General features: G+C 33.4%; 1 protein-coding gene across 3 annotated transcripts in view; it reads left to right on the plus strand.

The window, feature by feature from the left end:
• The first annotated feature begins 474 nt into the window (after positions 1-474).
• Positions 475-21,538, plus strand: part of LOC124359103 (zinc finger protein 250-like) — a 56,460-nt gene continuing 35,396 nt past the window's right edge. For 2 of the 3 annotated variants that reach the window (XM_046811553.1, XM_046811562.1), the window contains exons 1-6: positions 475-875; positions 7,695-7,772; positions 9,864-10,064; positions 12,580-12,660; positions 13,832-13,924; positions 16,398-16,499. In XM_046811553.1, coding sequence (XP_046667509.1) covers positions 849-875; positions 7,695-7,772; positions 9,864-10,064; positions 12,580-12,660; positions 13,832-13,924; positions 16,398-16,499 — 582 coding nt within the window. In that variant the 5' untranslated portion in view covers positions 475-848. The remainder of the gene's footprint in view (positions 876-7,694; positions 7,773-9,863; positions 10,065-12,579; positions 12,661-13,831; positions 13,925-16,397; positions 16,500-21,538) is intronic. The other variant, XM_046811569.1, reaches the window with a different exon arrangement.

Genomic DNA, 21,538 nt, shown 5'->3' on the forward strand with positions numbered 1-21,538 from the left:
ATTTCATGGACAGAGTTGTTGCGTGCCAACGCAGTAGAGGACACATAATACCAACATCATTTTTCATACGTGAAATTGGAAGGTTATATAAACATGTTGATTTATTTATTTTTAGTTTGTATTGAAATAAATATCTTCATTTGATGTATAAAAACCGGCGCTCTTTACAATTATTCTTTACTATACTTACAAATGTATAATGGTTTATATCGTAAAATGAATTTTTTGAGCATATTGGTTCGTTCTAATTGCCATTTGGCTCTGTAGAGCTATTAAATTTACTTAGACGCTGGAATTTAAAAAAACTAAATGGTCGAAATTACTTCTAGGTAGTAGTCTTAATTATAAGAAACGAAGGGTAGTATGTAACATTTATGTACTCCTCTTTGCATTCTTCCTTAGTATAATCTGCAGTGTTTAAGAAAGAGCTAATAGGCCGGTTGGGGCGGTCAATTCGACTCATAGTCTTATAGTAGAGAGGTGTTGATTTGCGAATAACATCAAAGTTAGTTCTGTTATCACTCACAAATATCGGAAAAGTTAAACGTTCATACTTGTCCCAACTTGTAATCTGTTCCGATATTACATTCATTTTCCATCACATACGCAGTTAATTATTTATATGAGTGTTTTAGAGGCTCAGATGTGGAAGCAATATTACTTTTGCTAGAACTAGGCTAGTTTAATTTAGTATTTTTTCAAACTAGTCTATAGGGCTAAGTAATTTTATCGAGGTTCTTAACATAACCTATTGTCTAAACTTGGCTAACTGTGCCTTAAATAATACATTGCAGTTTTAATACGGTTTCTAGCTAGGAGTCCTACTTGGGCTGTATTTATTTTAACCAATGGATTTACAAGACTGCAACACAAAGGTAAGTTATGCTGTTAATTTATCAGGGAACTCTTGGATTAAGTTTGATTTAGCCTGTTTAGATATTATTCAGTGTTCTTAAAATTTATATATTCCAATTAATTGTTCTGACCTGCTTCTAGTTTAGCAAGACAAAGTATGATAAGTGAACTCTGTTTTTATACATTTAATGTTATTGATATTTATTACATTGAATGACAGAACTATTAATCGATTATCATCAATTCTAAAACACTAAATGGCCACAGTATAATAAGCAGATACAATGTCAGTCGAATCATTGATATTCATGATATCTAAAACTACTGACACCAAAATGTCAAACAAATGATGTTATTGGTATTTCAAATTACAGTAAAGTTTAGTTGTTATTATATCTTGAAATGTAATAATTTAATGATGAAATGGAAAAACTGTCTAGAGTATGTATATTTATAAAATATAACAAACAAAACCATGTTTAACCTTAGTTACTATGTTAAGGATAAAAGTGTCCCAACACCTTTTGACACAAACACATGTAAATTGGCTCGTACTTTTGGCCATTACTCAAATAACACACATAATTTTACTTTGTTTGAATTAATTTGGAATGATAGTGTTGTAACTGTATTACGTTATTGGCATTAGGATTGTATTATAGTGAATCTATTTTTTGTCTGTAAGAAAAATACACGTATTTAATATTACAGAAATGGTGGGTAGGGTACGATAAGCGGACCCAGTTTTATTATATCGAAATTGGCAAACGATATTACTTAATCACAACCATCGATATAATCAATCGATACTGATTAATTATTTTGAATTATTAACTTAAATAGTCTAGTATATATCAACAGCTGTAAACGCTTTAAAATAATACACGTAGGGTAATATTTCAATTTTACATAAGTAATTTTAATTATTAAAAATGGCAGTCTATTTTAGAAAACTATACGACATTGCTTTGAAAGATGATAAGACATAAATAAAATGTATTGTTTTTGTGGCTTCATCGTGTTGGACTCGTTAACGAAAACCCCATTATGTCAAATTTATGGGAAAGAAACAACTGTCAAATATAAAAACATTCGACCTATAGATTTTCATAATAATAATTGCCAGCTGTTTTTATTTACCATAATAGTAATATTGTTCAAAATTAATTAAATTTAATAAAGTAAAAAGGTACTTTGGGATTATACTGACCACACCCAGACACGAATCGTTATTTGACATTTTGCTCTACTGATTACTAGATTAGCGTAGAACAATATTTCGTCAATATAAAACAGGAATTGTCTTATCGCAAATCCCTCCCCATCCTCAGGTAGAGGTCAAAGTCGAGCTGTCAAGTAGGTAACGTGATTGTATAGTCTCGCTGCCCGTTCAGCTGGTGCGTCGCTTTGTTGTACTTCCGTGTTTTACCTCTACATTTCTTCAAACACAAAAATTCAACAAAAACAAACATTACCAAACTAAAACAACTCTTTGTTGAAAAAGCGGTACTTTGGGATTATACCGACCACACCCAGACATGAATCGTTATTTCACATTTCGTTTCTACTGATTACTAGATTAGCGTAGAACAATATTTCGTCAATATAAAACAGGAATTGTCTTATCGCAAACACCTCCCCATCCTCAGACAGAGGTCAAAGTCGAGCGTCTAGTAGATAACGTGATTGCAGAGTCTCGCCGCCCGTTCAGCTGGTGCATCGCTTTGTTGTACTTCCGTGTTTTACCTCTACATTTCTCCAAACACAAAAATTCAACAAAAACAAACATTTACCAAACTAAACTTTTTATTAAAAAAACACTCAAAAACTTGTTTTTATTCTTGATCACATTCCGCCACCCAAAATGCGAGTGCCTCCGGCCATCAGCGCGGGCTTCGGCAGCACCTTCGGTGCTGCCCCGCGCTGATGTCGACGAAAGAAAAACATCCCTCGAGATAGTACCTATCAGTAAAATATCAAATTCTAGAGGGGCTAATCAGAAATATAAATTGAATTGTAATGGAAAGGCAATGATGTACCGTGCAAATCACGTGATGCCGCGCGGCCTGCCGTAATCAGGATTCTCGAGAAAGATAAGATAACAGCGACAACAATACCGATCACAATACCTGGAAATGCTTGTAAGTTTGTAATTTTGTAATTGAAGAGTTGTTTTTTCGTTCTATCATGTTTGTTTCTATAAATTTCTATTTTTGTGTTCTTCATACTGGTGTGGTCGGTATAATCCCAAAGTACCGAAAAAGCACTTAAAACTTGTTTTTATTCTTGATCACACTCCGCCACCCAAAATGCGAGTGCCTCCGGCCATCAGCGCGGGCTACGGCAGCTGATGTCAACGAAAGAAAAACATCCCTCGAGATAGTACCTATCAGTAAAATATCAAATTCTAGAGGGGCTGATCAGAAATATAAATTGAATTGTAATGGAAAGGCAATTATGTACCGTGCAAATCATGTGATGCCGCGCGGCCTGCCGTAATCGGGATTCTCAATACCGATCACAATACCTGGAAATGCTTGTAATTTTGTAATTAAAGAGTTGTTTTTTCGTTCTATCATGTTTGTTTCTATAAATTTATATTTTTGTGTTCTTCATACTGGTGTGGTCGGTATAATCCCAAAGTACCAGTAAAAACATTTACGTAGTGAGTAGGCTAGTGACATTGGCAAGAACTACATGGTGATAAATGTGCGATTCTTGTCTCAGTTGTTTTAATCATTGAACAATGGTTTAAAGATAACCAGCAAATTACCTAGATAGTAGTAATCCATCCAAGCATTTTTTTTTAGTGCTGCCAGACATATTTAACCTGTAAAAGTAATCGTAAGTAAGCTGCTCAAACATAGTATAAATGAAGTTTAGTTATTTGATATAATTTTAAATGGGTAGGGTACGATAAGCGGACCCAGTTTGTTATATCGAAGAATGTAGTCTTCGATACCTAATATTCGCATCTCAAATCCTAGACTATCAATCGATATAAAAGTATCTATAGTCCTCAATAACAATCATATGTTTTAAATTAAAATATGAATTTAATATTTACAGTGATCAAACAAGTAATTATAACAAAAATTAGGAAAACTGAAGACGACCATATTTGTTCCTCTCACAGTTACAGTTGTTTCTTTCCCATAAATTTGACATAATGGGGTTTTCGTTAACGAGTCCAACACGATGAAGCCACAAAAACAATACATTTTATTTATGTCTTATCATCTTTCAAAGCAATGTCGTATAGTTTTCTAAAATAGACTGCCATTTTTAATAATTAAAATTACTTATGTAAAATTGAAATATTACCCTACGTGTATTATTTTAAAGCATTTACAGCTGTTGATATATACTAGACTATTTAAGTTAATAATTCAAAATAATTAATCAGTATCAATTGATAATATCAATGGTTATGATTAAGTAATATCGTTTGCCGATTTCGATATAAAAAACCGGGTCCGCTTTTTGTACCCTACCCTTTTAAATACATACTTTTCTTTTACATATAATAATATAGCTTTACCATAATACAATTTTAAAAGCCTAATTTTGTTTGACATTATTGTTCCAAATGAATTTAAAGTAAAACATGTGTTTGGTATTTGAGTAATGGCCGCAATTACAGTTGCAATGTATATGTATGCTTTGTATCACAAGAAGTCAGACATGTTTATTCTAAAAAATAGTAAATGTAAGTAAATATTACATTGTTTTGTCTGTAACATTTTATAAATATACATAGTCTAGATAGTTCTTTTATTTATTGTTAATATATTAATTTATAAGATGTAAAACCAGCAGAACATTATTATTTGAAATACTTTTTACGTAATTTGGTTTGATATATTGTTTTCAGTATTTTTAGATATTCACGATTATTGAGAATTCAATACTCATAAATATTGATGATTCGATTGTGGGGGTGGCTGCTTATCATACTGCAGCTATTAATACTAATTAATTTATATGTTTTAACTATACAAAACAAACCTTTCAACAAAATGATCTATTCAATCTACAATGGTGTTTCTGCACGTACTAATGATGTCATAATTGCATACATTTATTAGAAAGTCATAGTTGGTTTAGTTCCAACTAAACTAGTATACTATGATTGATAGTATATTCATTTAAACTACATTATTAGAATGAAACGACTTTTTTTTCCTGAAAATGACATCATTATTAGGATTGGTTCTTGTTTTGTGCCTCCTGAAAGGAAGCGATGTTGGCGAGAATGAGGCCCACTCTGTCTCCTAAGCTCATATCACGTGAGCACTTGTAAACATTTTATATTTATATTACGTATATATTTACTTACTTATATAGCCTAACTGCAAATAGTGGATAGGGACACAGTGATCTTCTTGCCGACATAACTTCCTTTTGGAAGCAGAAAACAAGAATCAATCGCCATAAAGTTTTATGGGCTGAGCATTAGCAAAGCCTGTCACTCGGAGGTGGGAAAACTTTCATTTGTCTGTATGTCTGACCTCACTATATCTAAAATTCTATAGTGTTATTCACGCCATGGGATTTCGCTAAATGTTAGCGAATGTATTTACATCGGTCTTATGGGTAACCATAATTTATTGTAACGAGAAAAAACAGAGTAAATAAATTTGTAAACAAACAGTACACTCGTAAGAGATTTTGACATGTAACATACAACAGATACATGTAGCCTAACTATCGTAACTCATACAACATCATTTTACAGTGACGTTTTGTGTAGACTTTTATTATTTAAACACTGATATAAAATCCAATTTAATGACAAAAATGTGAAAGTATTATGTGGCAAGATATCTCAAAAAATATTTCATCTGTAGACTTGAAATTTTGTATGAAACTTTATTTATACATGGCAAGAACGAGTTCTATAATATAGCATATCTAACCATGGTATTTGGTTTTAAAAAGCGTATTTGTATGTTTCATTCAGTAGGCTAATCCAATTTCTTTTTGTTAGTGTGTAAACATTTATTTTCTCTTTGATTATCTGCCAGCAATGAAATGAGCTATAGGCTTGAAATTTTGTATTGAACCTCAGCGAAGCCTGTTACATAACACATGGTGTGGCATACTTCTACTTTGTAGTATTTAGTGAAATAAAACATTTTGCATCTGGAATTTTTTTAAAGAACATTTTTTCTAGTCAATGAAAAAATATATTTATTTTTGTTTGTCCTAAGTACATTTTTCTCTATTACTTTTTTTGTTACTCTTACATTTACATTTATTTTATTAAAAGATCCTAAATTTATTGTTTTAAAAATGTATATTATGTTCAAGAGTTAAAATCATGAACTTATACCAAAGAATGAGAAAGTTACAGAAAAAATGAAAAATATTGCACAACAGCCAAAAAAGAGTCCAGTATTCTTCGGTAAACCCAGGACAAGAGTCACAGATATTTCTCAGAGACAAAGACAGATTTTTGTCTGATACCCAAAGGGTCCAACCCTTGATAATTTTGCTTAGAATTAATTCAAACATTAAGTTAAATCATTTATGTAGTAGGTTTTTTTAATAATAATCACAAGTACAATGTTGATGAATCTGTGTTATTTGTATATTATTTCAAGCTTTCAGACACGTTTATTCTTCAAAATAGTAGGAAGAAGTAAGTTCTACACTGCTTTGTTTGTTACTTTTAATATATAGACTTAGATAGTTACAAGGACATTGAATTATTACTTTTTAAAATATAAAAACATAGCTGATCTATACTTTAACTGGAAATACCTACAGTATAAAATTAGATTGACGTTTTGGTTTTTTTTATTGTTGGGCATTTTAGATAATTTGAAATATTAACTGTTTGATTGTTGTATTGGCCGCTTATTGTGCTGCAGATATTATAATAGAGTCAATTTTGAGATACTAATAAAGTCATATAAACATTAAAAGTATAGAATGTTAATTACTTTGATTATTCTAATAGCTTAGTTTTTTTTTACATACGTAGCCTTTGAATTTCAAAATGTATCATACAAATAAGCCAGGTTCATATCTAATTAAATATTTACTGTAAAGGATTGACAGTTTTCTGAGCACGTCAAATTTATTTATGAGAAGAACATTGCATTTTTGCATAAAATAATGTCTTGTGATAACATGAGGGCATAGTTGATATTTATTTTTAAAAGATATGAACCTTCATCTTTCAAAACTTGACGATACCATAATATTTGACATACCCAAATCTGTGAGAGGAATAATAACAGTGGGGCATACCCAAATCTGTGAGAGGAATAATAAAAGTGGGGAATACCCAAATCTGTGAGAGGAATAATAACAGTGGGGCATACCCAAATCTGTGAGAGGAATAATAACAGTGGGGCATACCCAAATCTGTGAGAGGAATAATAAGTGTTGATCTATATTTTATCACTTCACTATTATATAGCAACATGCAAGTATATTGTTGTTTTTCTTACTACAAAAGTAAAGTATAGACCAGTAAACGTTATTAACAAATAAAAAGACACCTCCCTATAAGACCCTGACAGGGCCTTGTATTCCAAATTCATTATTCTTTAAACATTTAAAATTAAACTGTGGAAGAATTGATTTCCCTTTATCTTGCTCCACTTGAAAACTCATACATTTAAATCAACATTCATAACCAAGCATACAGAAATCTCTAATGAACCAAAATAAAAAGGTTTAATTTGAATTGAAGGCATAGTTTGTCTTCTAAAATATGGTGACTAAAAAAATACTGTATTGTATACTGTATTACTTTGAGATTATCTGCTCTTTTTTTTAATATGATCTTTAAAATTATTTTGTGATTACTGATGTGTGTTTTTCAGGTTACTCAAAAGAGGTCTATAACAGAGGACAGTAATGTGAAACGGAAGAAAAAACTTAAAGCTAATCCTAGTATAAAGGTAACAAAATAATGGGCAGTATTATACTAAGGACTGTTATTGATTGTACTTTCTTTTATACCGTTACCATTTATTTATCTCAGTTCTTCGCAGTATTAACTAGAGTTGTGTGTGTTCCCGTGAGAGCTTTCCATTTCTCATAAGACATTGTTAGCATTCAATAAGATATAAAAAATAGCAAATATGTACAAAAAATTACTTGATTAATAGTTTTAGAAATTAAAACATTCACAATGACATGTACCCCATCGAATGTATGTAATCTTCGACAGCTGATGTCACGTACCCTTCAGATACCTGACAAAGGGTACTAATAAATTATAAAATTTGTTTCGCCTTTGTCATTTTGTAGAACATAAACTATGATTTAAGTTAGTCTGACCAGTATTATAGATGGAAGAAACAATTATTTTTGTGTTTATAACATGAAACTCAAAAATGGTTTGAACTAATAGCTTTATTTGTGCATTAAAACATAGTATCCTTTGGAACTAACATCCAGGTATAAATAATCACAATGAAAGATAGTCAAATCCCATGGGATACACAATAAACGTTGAAAGAAGACATTTAGTTAATTTTTAACAAAATTTCAAAGCCCACACATTTTTTTATAATACCTAAACGTTTTACACAAGAAAGAAACATTATTTTATTACTGTACACTATAGCCTACTATATAAAAAAAGAAAAAAGGTCAGGACTAGTTGTCATGAACATGTTGAAATTAGCAATAAAATATTGAATTATGGCATTGTTGTTGATATTTTATATCTTCTTAAAGATTTTCTAAATTTCCTAAACAAATGTTCAACATTATATTTTGCTTGGAAATATTTCCATACAATCATTACCTTCCTAGATGTTGATATGTTTTTAGAAGAAGGCTTTCTTAAAACAAACATTCATGTTAGATATACCAACACTATGAAATACCTAAATTATACTAGTTGCCATCCTACAGATGTAAAAAAGCATTCTAAAAAGTTTAGCCATTCAAGCAAAGAATTTATGTAGCAGAGTCTGATTTCACAAGTTACATTAACAAATTAACTAACACATTCAAAAAGTTAAATAATCCTGATAAACTTGTAAAAAAATCAAATTAATAGGCCAAGAAATTTTAATTGTAACAAATCTTTTCCTCTAGATGAACCTAAATTGACTACCAAATTCTACCCCGGACTTAACAAATTAAACCCTATAATTCTCTTATTCTACAATCATTGTTGGAAACTAAAGATATATTTTCAAAACCACCTATAGTCATCTTTAGAAGACCAACAAATCTTAAAAATATGTTTGTCCAAACCAATCTTAAAAAACAAAAAACGGGGAAAAAATGTAACAGTTACCTGTTAGCACCACATTGTGCTACATGCAAAATCATGTCCTCCAGTCAAAGGTTTAGCAGCAACATAACTAATAAAACATATCCAGTTAAAGGAACTATTGATTGCAATTCATAATATATCAGCTAAATTGCAATTTTTTTAATAAACAATATATTGGCCAAACCTCTTACCCTCTTCGTATCAGAATGACAGGTCACCGTTACAGTATTGTTCATGGAGATGACAAGCCCCTCGCTGTACATTCCAGGGAACACAATCAGGATGAAATTAAAAACTGTTATAAATTAAAAGGCATTAATAATGTTGCTTTGTATACAAATGAAAATATAAATAGATTTAATTTGAAAAGGAGCGAAACTACTCATCAAGTTATGTTAAAATTTAAATTTCCTTTAGGTTTGAGCATTCGTTAATTTCTAAAAAATTTTATTTTTACTCTTTGGTAATTTTGATGAAACATCAACTGTGAGGTATTTGTTCACTGTTTATTTTTCAATTACAGTTTTTCTTGTTTATTTCTAGTTAGTTTATAATAATTCAATTTTGTTAATATTTATTCAATGTTACATCTGAAGAAGTACTCTGGCAAGTACGAAAATTTATAAAGAGTTTACAAATATTTGGTTTTTTTATTCTTGTACAAAGAGAATTCATATATATATATATATATATATATATATATATATATATATATATAAATTAATTCACACTGTTTATTTAAATACCATTGTTTTAGAAATTGATTGAAAGATGTACAAGAGAAAAGAATGATCTCACAGATAGCTTCAAAATGTACTCACAGACTTTTCAAGAATTTGCTCGAAAATACCACTTGGTTCAAGAAAATTTCCTGAAGTATGATAAATCGTATACAGCCTTGGTAGCTGGAGTAAGGAAAGGATTTCCAGAACTGTTAGATACTCAACTAAATGATGAAGTAAGTCAAATGTGTTGGATATCATCATGTTATCGTTGCATTTCACTACTACTGTATAGTGTTTTAATAATATAGCTCTACTACATTGTTTGAATTAAACTTGATCTCTAATATGCTCTGATTATGGATATACTATTGATCCAGGGACAGGTAGCATGCAACATTAAGTTTGCAAAAGAAATTCATCTGTACTTTATATGGAGGCAGTAATTATATACACTCAAATTTGTCTTGAAATTAGGATTTTTTATGACTATTCATGTATTTGTTTTTTTAAGTAGTATACAATCTAATCATTACACACACAAACACATTCTTTTAAAATTTAAAAGATTTTTAAAAGGGAAAAATATAGCGACAAATACCAAAATATTTTTTTAGTGTTTCTTATTATAAGAATTTCTGTAGCTTTTTACTAATAATATAAGAGTTAAAAAATAAATTTGTAAAAAATGTTTCACCAAAGAATTATTACTCTTTTATGTTTAGTAAATTATTTCAGTTATTCAGAAATGTAGTGTTGATAGATTTTTGCTGGCATTTAATGAAATATGGAAATGTTTACAAGAAAATTAAATTAAATTTATAACAATTATTCTAAATTATATATTTTTTCAGAATGGGTATAACTCGTATAATGGTTAAAAAGAAGTATTGAAAACGTTAAATACTTATTCACTTGAAAAACATAATATGTGACAGAAAAATTACCTCAGAACAAAGTAAACATTTTAGCTGTGGTATAGTTTATAACCAATTTTATTAAAATTTGTTAGCTTTACTCAGTTTGACCCAGGAGGTATTACGAGTATGAAAAGTGCAAGATTTTACAATATCCAATATCACTTTTTGTACACTTTGCACAAATCTTTGGTTGCAAAATCTCATTCTAACAATGATTCAGTTTTTGTAAGGTCAGTTGAAGTAGTACTGTAACAATTTTGTAATATGACTTTCATTTGCTTTTAATAGAGGATATATTGAAACAATGACGTAGGCAACACACATTGCATGTAAAAAAGCAGCTGCTGTTTAGCTGAAAGTAGTTTCTATTCAAGAACTTTTATTGATTATATACAGAGTGTTTAGGAACCCTCCAGCAATATTTTGCAACTTTGTTCTTTGTGTCAATATAAACAAATAGTGTAACATAAACATGGGTCAGAAATGCTTATTTTACTTATGTCTGCAGGTCCGTATCTGTGTTTTTTGTTTGTTTTAGAATCCAGTAAGGATTTTAAAAAATCCAATTGGCATTTTTCTTTCAGTGTCAAGTCAAAAGAAAAATTAATATTATCTTATCATATAATGTTATAAGATGGCAGATAGTTGACGATTTTAAATCTTAATAACTTAAAAACTAATCTAGTTACAGACATTTTACACCCAATATATAAAAAATAGAAAAATTTAGATAAGTTTTTATGGCTTACAGCATCATTAACTGTACATTACAACGAGAAAAATAATTAATTGTGCCAAATTTTAGTTTTTTTCTCGGGTTTTGTTATTTCTCACACAATGTCCCAATGTTCAGTCCCATATTGCATATGGAATTGGTGTGTATTGAGGATCTCTTTACATTTTAGAATGTATTATGTATGTATGTCAGGACTCATACATTTACTTTTAAGTCATTATGAAAACCATTTTTATAACACTTTGAATAAGAAGGAATTAGTTGTAGCCTACCTAAGCTTAATTTAGAGTATTTAACATAAAATTCTTATGCTGGAATAATAATTCTGAAATCAGTTCCAAAAATAATAAGAATTGTTTAAGAGGTTAAGAAGTTAAAAATAAAGTTAAAAGAATATTTAATCAAACATGCATTTTATTCCTTTCAAGGATTTTGTACAATGACAGTGTTATGAAATCTATATTACTGTGATTATTAAAGTAACTTATTTGTAGTTTTGTTGTACTCATGTGCATAATATAAATAAATATATTTTTACTTTGACTTTACTAATAAAATCAATTCTTTATTTATATTACCGAACAATTGAGTCAGGTTTATGTTTAAATTAATCTACAAAATTTCATGCAAAGCATTTTTTTAATGGCAGGCCATTGCCACACATTTTAAATTTTAAATGTGTTTTTATACAGAGGGAAGGTTTCAATCCTCAAAACCAGGTGTTATACCTTTCGTAACATATAACACAAAATGGCACACACATGTGGCAAATGCTCGAAGTCTTATTAAATGTTTTATTTAGACAAGTTTTAAATTTTAGAGTATAAGGAGCCTTAAATTAAGGTTACTCTTTATTGCTCTATGGATAGAAATTGTATTTAAATAGTTACAAAATAATAAGTTGAATACATTTTTTTTTTCAAAATTGACAACCGTTTTTTGTAGTTGTAAATTAATTTTTTGTTAAAATGAATAGTATTTATTTCCACACAATATTATGAGACAACTTCAGAATAAAGTAGATAAATTGTATCAGTCAGTAAAGGTTTAGTTGTTGTAACTTCAAAAAAGTGTTCTTAACATAATCTGTTGCAGCCTTTACAAAATACAAAAGAAATTGGTCGTGAAATGGATTGTGAAACTGTAACTAATCAGACCAAACCACTCGCAAATATGGTAAGTATGAATTTGTAAAATAAATCAATTTTTATTTTACATTATGTTTATCAGTTAATGTATGCATTACCCCTCAAAGTGACAGTTAAATTTTGTTTGTAGTGGCACAGTAATTTAGGCTTACTGGCAGTATCTTTTTGAATAATTATTTAAACCGTAACTAATGCACTGAATGTAACATGTTTTATATATATATATATATATATAAAATATACGGAGTGAATTTTATGTCCCGGCACACCTGGATAATTTAAACGGCCCGAGATATCTATGTGAAACCTTGACCCTACCTATTATAACATATTTTTTTAATTTTTCAAGTTGTTGAAAATTTTGCCCCCCTTTTCTAAAAGGGGATAACTAAACATTTTCAAATACAAACCCCTATCATGTGACACCTCATTTTAAAGGGAATAAAAAAAATCCAATAATGTAAACTAGAGGTCTCTATGTTTATTTTAACAGATTTTATGACAAATTTACAATAATAAAATCAGTAACTGTCTTGTCCTGTTTATCGTAACATGAGTCAATACTAACGCAAATTCTAAAAACAGTTACCTGTTTTAATGTAGCAGGTGTTCAAACTGTTCACCTTCGGCTGTTTGACAGTGTGCTAGACGTGTGTAAAAACTTGAGACAGCATTCAAGAAATGATGTCTAGGAATTGTTTGAGATAAGTTCAAAATTCTTTGCGTTAAGTCCTTGTGATTTTTTTCTATGGGGTTTTTTTTTAATCCTGTGTTTATGTGAACCGTCCAAGGACCCTTCAAGATTTAAAGAACTACATCCAGGAAGAAATTGCCAACCTAACGGCTGCTATACTTGAAAAGGTAATAAAAAACACCAGAAATCGGTACACTCAATGTGTCTAGAATGGTGGACATCACTTACCTGATTTACTCTTCAAAACTAGGTAAAACAAAACTATGTATATACCTACATTGTAAAAACCAAATAAAATATTTTAACTCATACAATGCGTTTTATTAAGTTTAAAAAAAAAAGTTGTGCTGCCCCACCCTGTATATTCAGTTTTAAACATCAGTAATCATTTAACTAGATATAGCATTGAATTATAATTTTATATGTGAATTTCATTCATTAACCCTTTTAGTGCCAATGACCGTATATACAGACATTGTGAAAACATTTGTATTCTTTGTTTCAGGAAATTGTCTTTGAGATGATGATACTTAAAGAAACTGCTACAAGTCTTTTTGATATGTATGATGTCTTACAGAAGGAAGCAGATCTAAAAAAGGTGATCATATACTTTAAATAAGCTACAAATATTTACTATTCCTGTTCTTATCACCTAAACCATAACTTAATATTATTGAAGTGGTCTTTGACCATTGGAAGGAAATAAATAAAAATAAATAAAATTTATTGTAATAGTTACTAAGTCCTAGAATAGTTCTCAGTTCACTTACATAAGTTCGACTTTTGCTGCTTATTATTGCTTAAACTTGAGTCTTGTGGAGTCCATGTTCATCAATCTTGTAACCCAACTATTCTATATTTTTTTGGAAAAATGTATACTTGTCTCAGTTAAGTTTTTGCTTCTTAGGCATTCAAGTACAATGCTTAGTATTGAAAGAAGATCTTCTGAAGAACTTTCTTGAACGATTATATAATCAAAGAAGCATTGTACATTTGAAATTCCTTGTAATGTTTTGTCCATAAATCTTTGCCAAATGAAAGGAACAACCTTCACACCAAACATAAGTCTGTTGACTCTGTGTGCTTAAAGTTTGCATTTTAGCGCTTTCCTCAGACATGTTCATATAAAGGTAAGCATTGCTTATGTCAAGAGTATAAAATAACTTGCCACTTTTCATTTGAGCAAAGATATCCTTAATTCTGGGAATATGATATTTTTCCAACCTTTATAATTTTATTGATTGTCAGCATAGATCCTCATATTTTATTTGGGCTTGGCTATAGCTACTATCAGTGTTCCCCAATCTGAACATTCAACTTTTGTAAGAATTCCAGCATCTTCTAACCTATTGAGTTCCTTCTCAACTTTGTCTTTCAGTGTGTAAGGCAATATTCTAGGCTTTATGAATGTAGGCTTGGCATCTTCAATATACCAAGAAACGAGAATGGAATATTATTAGATTAAGGTACATCTTCAGGCTTGGATATTCTGAAATGTGCACTTTCAACAGCAATATTGATCCGATGCTGTTTTCAAAAACTTCTTTGAATTTATCTAATAATTTATCTACTCCAGTGAATTTTGCTACACAGCAAGCTTTTATTTCAGCCCAGTCGAGTTTTATTCTTCTCAACCAATCTCTCCCAAAGATTGGATCCACAGTCTGATTGATTAACCCTTTAAGGAGTTTGGACGTCATATTACGTCCATATTACGGATGTGAGCCAGATTTGTTTGTGGGGTTGCCTTATACACTTTGTATGTGTCAGAGTTTTGTGCATTAGCAAGATCCACATTGTTTTGAACTAAGCCAGAGGTGGACATGAGTTTGTTTTCAGATTTTGCCAACTCCATAGAAATAGCCAGCAGCACTAAATCTTTGTATGATGTTTTGGTTTGATCTTGGCAATAGTTCGGTTCTAATATTACTATCACACATTCCATGATAAATTGCAGGAGCAAAAGCATTTCTGCATACATTTTCTAAATACACAGTTAAAAATCCCAATTTACTGTTCATTTTTTAAAGTTATGAAAAATCATATACTTTCAAACTCTTGTTGTGTTCTTGTGATGACCTTGTGTTGTAATGTTCATACACTTGATTTGGGCTCAACAGAATCTTTCAACTACATTACTAGCTCAGTGTAACTTTTGTCAAAAGGTTTTTCTGGTGTGCAAATGTCATACAATTGATGATGTAGTTGAGTGAAAGTGCATGGGAAAATGTGTAAACTTTTAATTTAGGATCTAATTCATCAGATGTAAGATGCATGAAAACTTCTAGCCTATGAAATTTGTAAAAGTTTCATCTTTTTGAATAGGTGTAAAGTTGAAACTAGCCACGTAAGGTAAACGTGGATTATAATTTTTATGTTTACCATTTGAAAACGTACTGGACACTATTTTACCATGTAACATGTTGTTTAGTGTAGTTTTTAGTTGTAGATACTCATCCTCAATAGTACATCTGTAATTTATTTTATCATCTATTTTGATCTTATCAATTAATGAATCAATTTCGTCCATCTTTTGATAATGATCACAATATTATTCTATTATTTCAACTTTTGACTTAACCTCATTCGTGGTTAGAGTACCCTCCAGCATTTGTTTTTCTTTTGTAATTTGTCCTTTTAAAATAGCTTTCATTTTGAGTAGCCTTGGTAGTTCTTTTATGAGTTGGTCATTATTATCACTTGTTTTCCTCGTTGCCATTATTATATCATACTTAAAAATTTTAATAAAACACATTAAAAACTTAAAATGATGAATTTATTCTCAATCAAACAACGTAGATAAATTATTATGAGTAAAACATATGTTATCATAAGATAAATATAAACACGTGTTTAAAGGGACATCAGATCAAACTTGGAATATGTACACCACTACCTTTACTGGTTGGAATGGAACTCGCATAAAATGGTAGATACTCTCAGTAATTGAGATATAACTGACATTTTATAAGAATCTATTAATTCTAATTTTTTACTCTGATTCTTCCAGAGCAGAGTCTTTATAATAATTTAAAATGTTCTAAATTCTTATATAAAGTCCAAATTTACAGGCATTTTTGAAGCAGTTGGTGGAACAAGAGGAGTTATACAAGAAGCATTTTGAAGTTTTCAAGAGAAACATGATGAACCCTATCGCTGTTGGCAATAACCATGTAAGTCTGGAAACACACTTTTGTAATGAAAAGTTAATATAATTTCAAATTAGACTTAAAATAAAATGTTTATTGCTTGAATTTGAAACAATAAAATAGAATAGAACTTTTTATTGTTCACAGTACATGTGGGTTTATATATTAATTGAGATATCTTGATAAACCCTCCGTTACACGCGCCGCGGACTCACAGTCCGTAAAAACCAGTATTTATAAATATGTTTAGTTAGTCGCATCCCAGCCCACCTTGTGGTCGTCTACCTTCCCCCCTCTACCCCTCTGAGAGGGAGGCAGTGTTGTTTTGACCTTGGCGGTCAACATTGCGTTCCAGTTGTTTGTCTGTCAGAGACGTGGACTGCCGCTCTGCGCGCATGTATTGTCTAACCTGATGTTTGGATTGCGGGTCCGCGCGCGTGTGGTAATTCTCCAGATATTTAAGTTTTTCAGAGTTTTATGTTGATGTTAAATTAGTGTTTTATTGTTATTGAACATAGATGACGCGCAAATTGAGCACGTGCTTGATGAACTCGGAGCATATGATGACAGTGATGTGGACGAAGTGGAGGAAAGTGAACACAATACGGATAATGAGTTGTCTGATAATGAAAACGTAGTGGAGTATGATCCTGTTCCTCCGGGTATTAGAATATTACCCGATTTTCCCCCTGCACAAGAGATGGACATTGCAGAAGATACTGTTGAAACGTCCCAACATAAACTAGAAAATGACCTAGATGATTTTCCTCTAGCCTTTCGAATATTACCTGATTTGCCTGATGCTCAAGATGTGGATACTAACGCAGCAGAACCTCCTCAACAAGGAATAAACCAACAACAACAACTATGTGAGTTAGTCTATGTCAATAGTAATGAACTGTATATAGCTAAAAATGGAACTATGTGGAGGCATACTCAAACTCGAGCTCGACGCTGTGATTTGCTTCGTCATCTCCCTGGTGTCAAAAATGAGGCAAAAAATGCTGATTCACCTCTGAAAGCATTGAAATTGTTTTTCCCTGATGAAATTTTAGAAGAGATAGTTCAGTTTACAAATATTTATATTGAAACTAAAAGGGATAGGTAATTATTCCAGGGAAAGGGATGCAGCTGATATTGCACTAGTGGAACTAAAGGCATGTCTAGGCTTGCTCTTTCTTGGAGGTGTTTTGAAAATGTCTCACACTGACCTGCAAGACTTGTGGAAAACAGATGGAACGGGAATAGAGTTTTTCAGGTTAACAATGGGAATAAATAGATTCAGATTTATACTTAGAAATTTGAAATTTGATAACTTTAGAACCAGAAATGAAAGGAAAGCAACTGACAAATTGGCTGCTGACAGATATTTGGTTGACCATTTCAATAACAGTTGTAAAAAGTATTATAGTCTATCTGATCAGGTGACTATTGATGAAATGCTTGAGGCATTCAGAGGAAGGTGCGGTTTTCGCCAGTACATACCAAGTAAGCCCGCTAAGTTGGGTTGACAATCTTTGCATTATGTGACGCAAAAATGTTTTACACGAATAACATTGAAATATATTGTGGAAAACAACGTGATGGACCTTATGCACAAGACAATGATGCATTTAGTATTGTCAAGAGATTAGTGAAGCCCATACAAAATAGTGGACGAAATGTCACATGTGACAATTGGTTCACATCCATACCTTTGGCACAGGACCTAATGCACAATGAAAGACTCGAGGGAGGTGCTTTTTCTGTGACAGGAAAAAGAACAGGCCAACCAAATATATGTGCACTAATTGCAAGAAGTATGTATGTTTGGAGCATGTGGTCTCATATGTGTGTGGTGAATGCATTATGCAAGCTCAATTCATTGAACATGGACATAGTTCTGATTCAGAGTGAATTGCTACAAACAAATTTAAACTATTGTTTCGTTACCTCCTTATATTCCTGTAATAATGTGCCTGATGGTAGGTTATTATGATTTTATTGTAAGTGATTGTCTGTTATATATTTGTGATCTCGTTGTAATCATGTATACCATTTTGTGTTCTATATTCTCAGTAATATTTTATATTTAGTTGTAAACAAAACCTTTCATAGTCGTAAACTTGTAATAGTTAACATCTTTAATATTTCCACATTTCAATATGAAATATTCTGCATATTTGTTTGTTTAGTTAACACGTTCGCTGCTTACAAATTAAGTAATGTATGTTGCATGAGGGCTAATTTTTTTTTATTAGGATTTCACTTACCAATTTAGTTGTTGTGACACGGGTTGGTACAGAAAGGTCAAATTCCCCCCCCCCTAAACACCAAAAGAGCCGAATTTCGCCATTTTGAAACGTGCTGTAGAATCTACCGCACACGCTCATGGGGCCTGTATATCTTCGATGGCGCGCACCGTTTGTCCTATTGTTTTTGAAAAACAGGACACTAACGATTGTTTATAATAATACTGGGAACAATCAGCTTAGTATAACTAAAAATATTATTGATAAAAAACACTAAATCACTACTATTTTTCAACCCACCATCCTCCCCCAAGGTACGCTTCATTACGTCATGGAATGGTTCAAAAACAATGTGGGACACACATACCAGGCTGTCATCACATTCTAAAACTCCTGCCACATCACGTATTCTTTCTGCCATTTGCATAGCAAAACTCTGCACCTCTTTTGTTTACTTCTCTTTCCACAAGCCACGTTTTCTGTAATCCGTGTGGGTTCACATGGGGGGACGCGGCGGCGCTTCAGAGGTTGAGGAGGCTCGGAAACGTCCGGGGGAGGTAGCTTGTCAAAATCCTCCAGACGGAAGTCGTACAATGGCATTTTGTTTTTCTCCACTTTGATGATTGCGAACTTCGTTATAGAGATAGGGTGCAGTCATAACATCATCTGAATTACGTGGACAAAATCTTTTTATTACCAAAGCAGTTGTTTTCCTTTCAGCAAGGATAATTTGACATCATTTGGTCACTGCGGTCCACGCCTTTCATAATGGTTGTTATTGAACAATTGGTAGTGGTTTTAGTCTCTCCAAACCACCTCGATTAATTGTTTTCACCATGTCTTTTTCAAATTTCAGTGGATATGTAAGAGACAGACGGTTTTGTCTTTACATTTGGCCGACAACAACACTTTAGGCGTAGAGGGCGATGGTTTCACCTTTTTCAGGGTTGCCAGATTTGACGTCAGGAGATATCGTATTTTCGTTCAGCCGAGAGTTCCAGTGCAATATGTTTTCCTACGGAGCAGGGCTTGAGGCGAAGAGTAAAACTATTATAATAATTTCCATAAATAAACTGTGGCCACAATTGAGTTTCCTTGCATCAGCTTCAATCAACTTTGGCTGTCATGCCCCTTACCACAGTAATCAATCTAAAAATCCAGCAATACATAAAAAAACGAAGTTTTAGGCCATGGGGGTCACAAAAATCTGTACAGTTTGAGCCGTACTTATGGCGATTCCTTTTATATATGCCTAATGTAATTCCGTCCCCTCCATATAAACCATTCCACTCGTCCAATGCACAACTTTTTTTTGAGGGGTATAATTAAATGAGTCCATTTTATTGTTGAAGTAGTCAGTAGAAAACTGTACTTTAGAAGCTCTGTTGATTTTGGGTTAGGGTACCCTTTTCAAAATTAATGCAGCGCCAAAATTAAGCCATGGAATTTGTCCCTGGCCATGAATTGGGGGATAAAGCACGTTGAAAAACAGCTTACAAGTTTTCCAATAAGTCTTGATTTCGGGGTATTTGTATTTTTACCATGTGCTGCAATAGGGCCCAATTAAACATTTGAGATCCTCCACGGTAATGTCTTTACCATTTTTGGATTCGTGTGCCTGGGTTGTAGTAGGTCACTGAATATACTCCATCGCGTATCTATTCGTAGTAGCCACAATGCCCTCCATAATATATCACATCCACCTGAATCAAGTAAAATGTGATTGGGTTATTATTAGGCAAAAGGGACTAAAAAAAACTTTTCCTCTTTTGTAAACGGTACATCTTTCTTTCATATTGGTGGTGGGATAGCCAGTGCTGGGCGCCCGGGGAGGGGGGGGGGAGGGGGTGGGGGGGGGAGGGTTGGGGTGGCGGCGTGGAGGGTTAGGAAGAGGGTTGGTAGGGTGGGTGGGGCGGGAGGGGGGGGGGGGGGGGGGGGTGGAGTCGATGGATGGGGGGGGGAGGTGATGGAGAGGGAGGGGGGGGGGGGGGATTTGTGGTAGAGCGGGGGCTCGAATGGTGTGGGTGCTAGGATTTGGTGTTGCTTTGCTGGGGGGTGGGGGATGTCGTGGTGGATTGGGGGTGTGGGGGATTGGTGTGGGCACGCAGGTCGCAGGTGGGCGGTGGGGTAGGGAGTCTTGCTGTCGGGGGGGGGCCTACTGGGGTGGGGGGGGTGCGGGGGGGGAGTGTGGAGATTAAATTTGGTGTTTCGGGGGGAGGTTGCGAAGGGGGGAGGTTAGAGTATGGGATGTGGCGGTGGGGAAGTGGGGTTGGGGTTGCGGTTAGAGGGGGTGCTGGTGCCGGGGGGGGAGGATCGATTGGGAGGCGGGTGGGGGGGAGGGGGGGTGGGACTTGGGTTGGGGGGGAAGTTTGCGGTAAGGGATGGGGTGGCGGGTGGTGGGGGGGGGTGGGGGGAGGAAGGGAGGGAATGGGGGGTGGGGTGAAGGAAAGGAAGGGGGGCGTGGGGGTAGGATGAGGCTACAGGGGTTGGGAGTAGCGGGGGGTGGTGGGGGCGGTGAAGTGGTGTAGCGTGTGGGAATGCTGGGGGGAGGGGGGTGAGGTTGGCACGGGGTGGGGGGTTGGGGGGGGTTGGTGGGGTGGGTAGGGGTCGGGCGGGGGGGAGAGTGTGGGGGGTGGTGGGGGTGGGTGGGAGTGTGGGGTGGTAGGGGTGGGGGGGGGGGGGGGGGGGGGTTGGGGGCGGGATGGGCGATGGTTGGGGGTAGTGAGGGGGTGCGGTAGGAGGATTTAACTTTTTGTTTTGGTTTTCTTGATTGTGTATGTGTATGCTTGGAGTAGGGGGGGGGGTCGGGGTAGGCTGGGATACGAATTTCGC

Source organism: Homalodisca vitripennis, chromosome 1 (assembly GCF_021130785.1).
Source record: "Homalodisca vitripennis isolate AUS2020 chromosome 1, UT_GWSS_2.1, whole genome shotgun sequence".
NCBI classification, from domain to species: Eukaryota; Metazoa; Arthropoda; class Insecta; order Hemiptera; family Cicadellidae; genus Homalodisca; species Homalodisca vitripennis.